Genomic DNA, 12002 nt, shown 5'->3' with positions numbered 1-12002 from the left:
CCTGGTACGTCCGATATAATGATAAGTACAGGTGTTAAGCATCAAACTCTCAGACACGAAGTTATTTGGAAACTGCAGAGAGCTTTGGTCAAATTTAAAGTGAAGGTATTAGGAATATCTTTGTATATCCAATTAATATTCATTTATCACTATGAATGTGTTTTCCTATTTTACATATAGTTATTCATAGTAGTATTTGCTAAAATCCATCTTATACAGCGAATTTATCAATTGGTAAATATTGACTGTTCAAGACAGTTTTTAAACGATCTAAAATATGAATGTATTGAATTTCACATATACACATATGTATAATAAGAAATTAAAAGAAACCTACACTATACCTATAGCAACTTTGGGAAATATTTTTACCGTATGCTGGGTGATTTAAGGGAGAGCCGTTGCAGCAAAGAAAGTTAAAGTGGGGACTTTTGTGCTAGTGCGTTAATTTTGTTGATAAATTGGCGTGGTCATCGATCGGCTGTGACTAATTAAAAACTGAAAATTTCATTTATATATTGCACCACATAGGCAGGTATATTGCACTTATGATAAATAAACCTTAAATCAAAGAGTTATGATGCATGGGCAATGGCCGATGCTGTCAGCATGCCCCAAATTTGAGTCCCCTTCGCCCAATGACGACCGGAGAATGCTCTTAAGTCTTGACTGCAGCAGTACCATAGTATGTATCAAGTATCGCGCTTTTTCAGTACGGTGTGCACGGAGAAGTTCAAATCTCTCCAACCTCAAAATTACTAAGGAATATCTCAACGAGTAGCTCTTCATATTGAATGATATATAATTCTGCCATTTTATTAGGCTTTTTCAAGGCTTTTAAATGTGCAAAATATATTGCGATTTTAAAAATAATAACTATAGATTCTGTGCAACACGTACAGCGATCTGTAGTTTAATCTATATAAAAAAGCTTTGTTTCATAAATTCACCTTGATTTACTATAACTTGGTTTCCGAAGTTAATAAAATAATTATATGTTGAGGTGGCTATAGCATCTACAATATATCTACTGCGCATATTCCTATTTTGAAATGAACTAAAAGTCATTTTATTTTTCAGATTTTCAATCTTAATTAAAGAAATGCGTTTTGCTCTTTGGTGTTTACCATCAGTTTTGGTAATTTTACCAATATTGGCGGGTGCTTTATCAGAGGTATATATACAAATAAATATTTGAACTAGGTCTATAGCTATGTTGTATTTTTTAATCGATATATGTTCGCGCATGAACGCGCGCAGCTGTTTGGAATACGTACACCACTGGAGCTCAAAATATTTCTCTGAATCAATGACTTTGTATTTTTAGATATTTTCAGGTCTTTCTATATATGTACTAGTAGGGTATTTACGATGGCGAGTACGTAGTACCGCGAGTTTAATGTGCTTGTGAAATGAATAGATTGCGCGTGTGTAACTAAGTTATGACTTATGAATATACTAAACTATATCGACTAAAGTGTATCAAAGGGATATGAATTACTAATTCATGAGATCTTTGTGGAGAATTACAGATGTGTAATAGTTAGACTCATTTCACAAATATATCTATCAATTGATTGTAATTCACCGGCAATTGAGCACCATTGCCTCTATGTATTTATAAGCTGTGGGTTGTTCGCTACATATTTTGAAGTTGTGATTACGAATTAAAATTTCAGTCTGGGTTCAGTGAGAACTAAGTAAGAATATGGAACCTATATTCTTCGTAGGGCCAATAGCATGAATTTAGTTATAAACGTTTTATGAACTTTTACATTACGCTAGCACTTTGCGATATTTATTCATTATAAAATTATTTAGAATGACGCGGTAGACATTGTAACCGGATATGACCCTGGGTTATGCAATAAAACCAATCACGGTAAACTAAAACTGGTGAAAAACCGTGAAGATGAAGACAGTCTTTTTATTTGCTCCCAAGTAAAAGGAGTGTTCAAATGGAAAAGTACAGACGGTAAGAAATAACAACAGTCGTATAAGTGGGGTGAGTTGAATTCTCGTTTTACGAGAGAACGCATACGGGTATCTATAAATAGGAAGTGGAAACAACCCAAAATTCGAAACCCAAAAGGTATCGAGGGCTGCCTCGCACCAACTGCAGAGGGGGGTAATGGAAGCTTGCAATTGAGTAAAGCGTAATAATGGGGAATAATGGGAAGCAATTTAAAAATATCCATTTACCGAAACCAAGAAAGGCCTGGAGAGGAGCCGGGCAGTATTCAGAAAGTTGACTCTGTTTTGACTTTCAAGGTTCGATGACTCTCGGAGAATTTATCAACCCAAGTTATGATTGCGCAGATATTTTGAATAAAAGGTTCAATGCAAAAGATGGTTTCTATTGGATTCATTTAAATGAGGCGACTCCAAAGAAGGTTAGAAATAACTTGTTTAATTAACATACATTCTACCAATCTTTGTTGTATGATGTATTTGACTTTAGAACACTTCCTAGAAATTTAAATTTCGTTAGCAAGGCTGTAGCTAGAAGCTTAATTTGGGGCGGGGTGCATGTATATTGATATATCTGTCTCACATGCCTGGATGACAAATTTCGTTCGACATTAGCATGGAATTGGACTTAACGACAAAAATACAAGGCGTGAAATTTGACATTTTATAGTATAAACGTTCCTGATAAACACAATAGTACCTTTTGAAAAATCATTTGGAGATATTTGGAGATTGCTATTTACACGAACCATTATGTTGTAAATCACAATCTGTTCTCTATTAAGGTCTTTCTGAGAGGCCTATCCTGAGCATGAGTATACTCATGCAGGCTATAACTTGGATATTCCGAAATAATCCAGTATGTTTTGCACATTTGGGAATTTGACGCGAATTTGATTTGGCGTACTTACGCGAATTCAACATTGCAAATTATGTAGAACTAATATATAGGACTGAATCTAAATTTATCATCGCATATTCAAGACAAACTAATGTATTGGGTTAATCAAATTAAAGTATGATTATATTTTTGACTAACAATAGGTATGGTGCGACATGACTACCGATGGGGGAGGTTTCATCCTATTTGGTTACCAAAATTCTTCTGTCACGTGGAATGTTCCGTCTACTAATAAACCAGTAGATCCATTCGATTCACCGCGCTGGTCAAGTGTTCTAGGAAATACTCCAATTTTAGACATCCGGGTTCAGGTATCATCAAGTGCGGAATTTAAAGATACAAAAGCACATTGGTAAGAAGTTTCAAACAATTATGACGTATTTATTTTGTTTCATGCATGATAAGTCGGTGTAACGCTGACCAAAATGGCAAGAACTCGTTTATACAAGATATTAAATAATTATTGAATATATTTCATAATTTCAAAATTTCATATTACTAAAAACAAAAGAAGTAATTGTTTACCATATCATATATATATTATAGGTCATACAGATTGAACAGCAAGCGACCTCTAAAGAACCTTATGTTAATGGCAGAGAAAGGATGCGATGCTAACTCGCCTGGCATTGGGGATATTGCTCATGTGAAAGACCTAATGACGGAGAAGATTGTTACTACGAACTTTCGTTGCGCTAAATTTGGTGTCCCGTACCATGCAGCAACCAAATTCGGTTGGGTATGTTTCAGTTACTGATTTTAATGCGCGAAGAATGCGTGTATGGAGGCGTAACTGCCTAAATATATCTTTATAGTCGTTGTCAAAAAGGTTGTCCATGTTACAAAATCACATGACTATTAAACATGGCTTATTTTGCCGGTTCGATTTTCTCTTGTTTCTTTATTAGTATCAATATTGTTCGCTTTACTAATGTAGTTTATGAAATTAAGTACTTAATAGAAATAGCGCGCCTTTTCTGTTACACCATATACATGAATATAGAAGAAACAGGTCGAGCAGTAGGTTCATACAAAATTTAGAAAAAATTTTTCATTTCATGCTAATTTTTATTCAGGCAAGCATGAACTCTTGTCTACAAAGCCCATGTCGTCTTGGATTTGCTTACATCCGTGATCTTCCAATTCAAGTAGACTATTTTGGTGCATTCAGGTATAGGAATATATTATGAGTCAATATACGAAAGGGTATTGATTAATTATTATAAGGTTTTGTCATACTTTTGATGTAGTATATAATTGCTAAAGGGTTTTAGAGTCTTAATTCGGAGAGGGAATGAAATGCCACTAACTCTTTTACTCTCACCTATTCGCAGAATTTATTATTCTAAACTCTAACCACACTCGCTCTTTTTAGCTATGCTGATGTTTTTAGATAAAAAGTTATATAGTAATTTTGAACGTGTATAACGAGAAATTGGCGACATCTATAATTTTAGCTACAGTGCAAATGGACCAGTCTCGGGTACAGCGTATAATTCAACTTCCTTCGTTGGATGTGATAAAGGCAAGGTAAATCTCCGGAAATATATAAGGAAAGGAAGTCGAATGAGCTATAGTTTTCCATAAACTAATCTTATTAATGTTTTGTCTTGCAATCAATAAATTGCAATTACAGTGCTGTGCTTGTTTTGGGCCATATGGCGGTGCAAAAGATTACTGTTCAGACGAATGCCAAGCTTTTAACGGTGGAACTGTTCTAAAAAATGTTCACGTCTGGTTTTGGGTAAGGACTGCCATTCCCAAAAATGTCTGGAAAAAATGTATGGAATTTCAAAAACAAGGAGACAATGATCAACCTGAATGGTTTAAACTGATAAATGGAAACCCTACTCCAGTCAAGGTATTTTTTTCACAAACGTCGTTGTAGACCTCGACTGCACAAACAATTTCACTTATATTATTTGAATAAAAATTCTATAGAAAATTGTTTTAACACTAATTCCCTATAATTATTAATTCATCTGTAGCTAACATTTATATTTTTAGGGGCGGTGTAACCAACAAACAGTGCTTTTGAATGATGGGGTATGTACTATGTCGATTGATTAGGTAATACCCAAAGTAGCTCAACGCTTGGAATATTAAAATATTCCTACTGTGTGTATTCAGGCTCCTAAAATAATGTATTTTGATCATGAAAGTCAAAGGAAATGGTAAATACAGGGTCCGCAAAAAAATACTCTATTTGGAATAATTTTAGCATGTCAAGGTGATTGTTGAAATAGAATACTTCTATATTTGCGTGCAGTCATGCGGCTTCATGCAATCTGAAGTTCAATTAACATGGCGAAATAATATGCGGCTTCTACGCGCTCTATGAAATGCTCTTTTGCATTTGCAATTATTTTTGAAATTCGGACTAGGAAATTCGGTGCGCTAAATATCAGGATGGAAATAAAAAAAAGACCATGAAAAACTTGTTATTTAAACCACACTACGAACATCCAACTGTGAACGGTATAAAACTACGAATATAACTTATTGTTATTTTAATAATTAGTCATGTTTGAACATCTCAGGTTGCTGTCGTTCCAAGTGATAAACCATTACCTGATATAACCGGACTACTTGCCTTCAGAAAAGACACGGATCGACTTTATTTAAGATCACGAGATGCTTGGCGAAGAGTAGCGGATCAGCGTAAGGTAAGAAAAGGAAAGGTGAAACTTACCTCGCCGCAAGGGATAGAAGCAAGGTTATAAAAGTTGGGGGGGGGCTCAGGTACTCAATGGCACTTTTTAGTGCAAAGTTTGAGAAACTTTGCAGTATTGTGATGAGTGGCGAAAATTCAAACGAGTCAGTAAGTCAGTCAGACAGTCAGTCAGTCAGTCAGTCAGTCAGTCAGACAGTCAGTCAGTCAGTCAGTCAGTCAGTCAGTCAGTCAGTCAGTCAGTCAGTCAGTCAGTCAGTCAGACAGTCAGTCATAGTGTAAACTTTACGGGGGGTAGATTGATTTATGCGTATAGTACCTTTTTGTATATGATCAGTAATTTAAAGTTTTTAAATCAGTTTAACTTGCTTTATTTATTAATTCTCTACATCCCTTTTGCTAAGTTCACCAAAATATTGAGGAATTTTGACCGTTACTGTAAATTTTGAAGCATTGCTTTTCCGCGGTTTGGGTTTTGTTTCAAAGGGATTTGCGCAGATTTGCCCCCGGAACACCCGATTTTTTTCCTATACGTCGCAACTGCGCATGTGCCGTCGAGCCTTCAACATTATTCACGATGTAAAGAAACGAGGAGCGACGAGCATTGCTTCAAAACATTCCGGGCGTAAAAATCGTGCAATTCTTTGAGAATCTACGCAATTTATGAACTTATGTTATGAAATACGAGCATTCAATTCGACACAAATATAATTTGGAAGGTTTATTCCATAAATAGAGCTTCATAAGAGGTTAGGAAGAAACGACGCTGTGTTGTTTATGTATTGATAGATCTCTAATCTCTTACACGAATGACAAATATATATTTTGTCGATAGCAAGTCGATACCTTGTATTCTGCATACAGTACATAAATGATACTATACAAAACGGGCATTGTGCAGTAATCAAATCATTTTGGCGGTATACAGTATTGATTATAAGTATATTGTTTTGTATCGATTTACGCGTCGAAGTATCCACATCATAGACATAATATGCACCGGTTTTTTTACATTATTTACAACGCAACTATTTTGGCTATTCTTATGAAATGACGGATAAATTGTTGCCATCATATAAATGTAGTGAATGTAGTCACAGTTGTTTGACGAAGAAAAGAGACTAAACTGAGAAAATCGCGCCCGGTTTACATGCGCAACTAAAATTATAATTTAATAGTGACAATACCGGTATCCGCGACTAACGTAACTTGAGTACTTTGAGTAATTTCCTTTTGATTAATGTTTAACCTGGTTCATTATATTTTTACTGGCATAAGTCAAAATGTTTATGTTGGGAAAACGTGTTGCTTAGGTATTACAGGACATCAAAACTTTGCGCTATCCTTGGATCCCTAGTTTATACAAGAAATTACTGTCAAGAAAATAATTTTTCTACTAGCTAAACATTCCGTTAGTGGTATTTCCCGTAGGTAATACGGGGCACGCGACAAACCAGAAATTTTTGGAAAAAAGCCCCACTCTGCAGCGGGATGTGCAGTTTTGACAATTTTTTTATCACATTCATTCCGATAAGCTATATAATATATCTTTCGTAGAAACTTCGTAAAAATGTTAGTCGTGCAGAAAGAGTACTTATCTCCATAACAATGAAAGTTGCGGGGGACGTCCCCCACCCACCCCCCTAGTTCCTACGCCTGTTCCTGAGCTTATACGGAGCGGCTCATACACAGGACGTGATAAAGCATCAAACAATTTTTTGTACACAGAATGACATTTTTTTTAAATCAATCACTTGACCTTTTAATTGACAGATTTTGCAATTAGAAAATGAATTAAGAAACGCTCGTTCTGCTCAAGGTTTGGTTTGAAATATTTGTATATTGTAAAAATTAAGAAAAGTAGGGGTATGAATCTGAAGGCAAGCGTCTGAACCACCAAGTAGATAGAAAGATAAAGATTCAAGCCTTTCAACTTTTTCGTTCTGCTTCGGGGCAACCTCATTTATATGTGATAGTGCATATAAATATAAGCTTATCGGGTATATTTTTTAATTTTTTATTTAGCACAAGAGGTGAACTAAACTGGTTTGGAAGAGATTATTGATTATTTGGAATTTTTGGAAGAGAAATATTATATATATAAATATATTTTTAAAAAATGGAATGGCATTGTCTTTGATTTCCTTTCATAATTTTTGCATCCAATTATTTGCATTAATTGCAGGTTTCGAACTTGCAAAGACAAATCAACGCCAAGAGCAACGAGGTATCTGCATGCAATATTTTATTATTTTTTTATCGAAAAACAATTTTTAAAAGTGTTATAATTATAGATTTATAGTGTAGTAAATAATCGCCAATCCGGACACAATTTTTATATTCGGAACTTATCTGTTACTGCACCTATATGTTGATGACGGTTATAAGTAGAATTCGGTCCGCGGGCTCTTGGTATAATTTCCCTTATCCGAAAAACTCTTCAGTGAAAAATATGTAAGTTCTACAACAATATATTTTGTATACTTTGCGAATACCCTTACTTTAGGTTTATACTCTTAATTATAAATATGCAATTATAGTTGGCTGTTAAATAAAACCACGAAAACTGTAAATGAACAGATATAATTAAACTACTCTGAGCAACAAGGAGTGATCTGTGTAAAAGGTGGATGCATGTGTTATACAAATAACGTAGTTGGTAATAAAGGAAAATAGTTAACGCACGCAGTGCAATAATGAGCTGAATTATCGATTCCTATCTCTATTATCTATCAATTTTGCATTATATTTTAAGATAATCGACATAGAGAGCAAATTTGACAGGTTCAATCAAACCTTGGATGGAAAGATACGTCTCGTGTATTCGCGTATGTATTTATACATGGATTTTTATTTCTGCAATAGATCTAATTTTTCAAAAGTTCTTCAGTGTAATGACTGTAATGACTGTAATCGCAGGCGCATACTGGAATTGTAAGGGTTGAATTACCAGGACTGGCAAAATTAACCTATACATTAAACTACAGGGTGTATAAAAAAAGCGCAACCTTATAATTCCCAAGGGCCTACGATCTTACGATCCTTACGAAGCGAACATATATGAACACTGAGTGGTTGCATTTTTTTTTATATACACCCAGTATAATGAAGAGAATTAAAATAGACCTTACCCATTACGACGTTTCATTATTTAATTTCAAGTTGATTATAATTATATTATATATAGCCATAGCTATATAACAGATAATGCTTGAAGTGTAATTAAACGTCGTCATATGTGAGATTTGGTTTTTAAAATACCGATCAATAAATTTAATAAATCGCGATTAAACGAATGGAAACAATATATCTGTTATGATATATAATATATTAAGCAATGAAAAATACAGCCATCTGGCTCCTATAGCATTGACATTTGAGAATTTGCTCTCTAACTATTGGTATGAGTTACTATCCTTCCCTACCTTTAGTACTGAGCAAACATCTGTCTTCTAATTCCCCTTTGTTTAATGACGTACGGCTAATGTTACACTAATGCAAATGCATGCTTGATCGTTTGATGACGATTCAACAATAATTCGTGTAGCGTTATAAAGCTTAATGACTGTTCGCCAGTTTTTAATGCTCTTGCATAATTAGGATATTCGTTTTCTGAAGTTTCTGATATCAACATGCAACTATACGTACAATGTATGTGTCTCTAAAAAAGTACCCTTAACAGCAAAAAAATGATTTCAATAGAGGGTATTTTTTAAGGGGACACACGGTACAAGCCTTAGATTTCTGCCTTTCACGATTAGGTGATATTCTGGCTTCCACAGTCCTGAAAGGTCAACCTGGAAGTTTCCTTAATCTGTTGAAACAATGGTTTTCTTTCAATACGCTAATATGCTGTTGGAGAACTTCACTGGATGGCTGGGATTCGCGTGTATTTCATGCACGATGCGACAATAGAGGGAAAACAATAACTTTGGTTAAAGTTGGGAATTATATCTTCGGTGGATACTCAACCTATCAATGGGGTGGTAAGTTTTATGACATAAAAATATGTTACGAGGTTCTGAAACAGGGAACGTTGACAGAGTGTTGTAAGATGATTATATTATTTTAACCCCACTCTTCCATACTGTGCTTCCTGATCTTCCGCGAATCAATGGGTGGCACCCGAGGGCGTTTGAACAGCTTGAAGCAATGAATGTAGTTCAAAATTATTCCAGGTGGACACCCACAATTGGAATAAATTAGCTCTCTTATATTTAATATTTTTATCATGGACTACCAAACCTCGCTGTAATGAGCTTAATTGTAATTTTAGGGTCCAGTGACGGTTACCGATCAAGCTCGAGCAACTACATTTTCTCTCTGCGCAACAAAGACAACTTGAGTCCATTTAGATCAGCAGTCTACAGATACAGTCATCTTGCAATTTACACAAACCCGACATATGGGCCAACGTTTGGTGGCGGACATGATCTATATATCTCAAACAATGCTAACAAGAACAGAAATTCACATGCAGCTATTGGTTACACCTACCGTGCTCCATCTGGCTACAGTAATACCCGAGCACTATTGGCTGGCAGTGCCAATTTCACTCCCAATGAAGTTGAAGTTTATTATTATGTGTGACATTCAGCTAAACTATGCATGTAATTAGCTTAAAAACTAATTTTATTCAAAGGGTTTTTAGTTTTTAGCAAACTCAGAACATCATAATCCTATTATATATCATATACTCATTCAGAGCGTCGCATATCCAGCGACGTTTAGAGTCCCAAGATGGCGGCTTTCCACGTTTTTTCCATAGTTATGGGGCTTTTTAATTAATTCAATATTGCTGGAAGCCAATCTCCCACCGGTTAATAATTTGACTCAGAAGATGTAAAACCCGTTCCAATCTTTTCACTTGTGATCAAACAAAGTTGATTTTGCGCGAACTTGTCTTTCATTGGTATATTGAAACTTTCATAGGTTAATTGGTTTGACTTATGACAAGTATGTTTAAGCACTGACAGCACTGCATGTATATAATTCAACGGAATATTAGGGGGTTTACGATCTACGCCGCAGTTTGTTCGACGTCGCTAGTCAATTATTTTGCTAGAAATAAGCTACGAGAAATTAATTGTGCTGCCAGGACTTTGAAATAATCATACAAAACGTTTCAATTTTGCTAAGAACCTCAAACATCTGGCTGATATTGCATGCAGTTCCATATAAACTATGAAAGTAATGAACTGAACAGCTGTTGCAGTTGCCGTGAAAGTGCCTCATTAATTTGAAGGGGATAAAAGAATGACAACGTTGACGCTATCGCGGGACCACATGCTATGCAAAGCTGTATTAACTCGCGTGTGGCGTTTTTATGCCATGCTCGTCGTCTATATTCTATGGGCAGACAATACCAGACATGTATTTAGAACTGATAGAAATTGGTTACTACCGGAGAGGGAGATTCCGGGGATATTCTTGGAAGAAATACTATTTGCAATCATTTGATGTTAAGCAATTTTATTATACAGGGTGAGTAAAAAAAAAACTGAACTGACACCGTTGAAATTCAAAGTTAATCGCGCTGGAATTTGACAATTCCCATTGTCTACAATCAACAACACGTTGTTAATTAATGCGAAAGTGTTTGAACCAATTGAACTAATTCCATGTTCTTTTTTATTACAGAGCTTAGAATGCATTTTAACTTCCAAAGGGAACAAACTTTGTGTTCTACTTAATTAATGGTTCACTTATTTGATATGCTTCGTATACCCATGCATGAGATATTTTAGGCAACTTCCGTCTCATTACAGCCGATTACAGACACATTGCCTAAAAGTCTTTGCAGTATCAACTTATCTTCCTGGTTTACCTACAAGCTAATTTACCTATACTTGTTTTAACTGTTATTGAAGAATTGGCACCAGCGCCCCGGGGCTACTTTGCATGGTCATTGACATTGGAAAATTCATAACCCGTAAATAATTTAACTTGTTATTAATTAAATATACTGTATGATAAAATCCTACCAACTTAATCAATGCTCAACAGGAGAGTGTTTCACGAGTACTGGCCCGTTATACAGGGTGTATCAGAAAAAACTAGAAGATTTTAAAACGTCCAAAAAACTATCATTTTATCAAAATATATCAAAAATGTATTTACTTCTAAGTATTTTAGCATCTCCTGGCTTATCTAACAGTAAAAACTATCAGAAAAATTAACCTAAAAAAGCAGGAAAACGGTTTGTAAAAGCCTCATTTTTAATCTCTTGCGCAAAGAAAATGAGAAGTTCAAAATCCAAGTTCATTTAAAGAGATGAAAGTTTGGACTCTTTTGTGCAATGTATCAAAATTTCAGAAAATTTGATAAACATTAAGTCCGCCGTGAAACGTTTCAAAATTGTCCTTTTTTCCGTTTACTCCGCTCTCGCGTAACCTTTTTTCATGCAAGAATGATTACATGCATGATTGATGGTTTGAATGACGTACTTACAATGCTATT

At 35.0% G+C, this 12002-nt stretch overlaps 1 protein-coding gene across 1 annotated transcript; it reads left to right on the top strand.

The window, feature by feature from the left end:
• On the top strand, nucleotides 1–10133 carry LOC114540704. The gene is made up of 17 exons (XM_028560830.1): nucleotides 1–105; nucleotides 1081–1174; nucleotides 1822–1975; nucleotides 2272–2393; nucleotides 3016–3224; nucleotides 3419–3611; nucleotides 3949–4043; nucleotides 4330–4402; nucleotides 4509–4733; nucleotides 4880–4918; nucleotides 5413–5538; nucleotides 7317–7362; nucleotides 7569–7576; nucleotides 7729–7770; nucleotides 8299–8371; nucleotides 9305–9529; nucleotides 9820–10133. Exons 2-17 carry the CDS (start codon nucleotides 1103–1105, stop codon nucleotides 10131–10133), a joined length of 2016 nt encoding a protein of 671 aa, XP_028416631.1. The 5' UTR covers nucleotides 1–105; nucleotides 1081–1102.
• The last annotated feature ends 1869 nt before the right edge of the window (nucleotides 10134–12002 follow it).

Source organism: Dendronephthya gigantea, unplaced genomic scaffold (genome assembly GCF_004324835.1).
Source record: "Dendronephthya gigantea isolate DGI-Jeju-01 unplaced genomic scaffold, DenGig_1.0 000248F, whole genome shotgun sequence".
In the NCBI taxonomy this organism is placed as follows: Eukaryota; Metazoa; Cnidaria; class Anthozoa; order Malacalcyonacea; family Nephtheidae; genus Dendronephthya; species Dendronephthya gigantea.
This window is presented reverse-complemented; position numbering and strand designations above follow the sequence as displayed.

Excerpts from the sequence above, each read along its gene's own strand:
- LOC114540704 (XM_028560830.1), top strand. The coding sequence starts at position 1,103 with ATGCGTTTTGCTCTTTGGTGTTTACCATCAGTTTTGGTAATTTTACCA. Across the intron at positions 1,175-1,821 it reads TGGCGGGTGCTTTATCAGAG|AATGACGCGGTAGACATTGT; the intron begins GTATATATACAA and ends AAAATTATTTAG. Across the intron at positions 5,539-7,316 it reads GAGTAGCGGATCAGCGTAAG|ATTTTGCAATTAGAAAATGA; the intron begins GTAAGAAAAGGA and ends TTTAATTGACAG.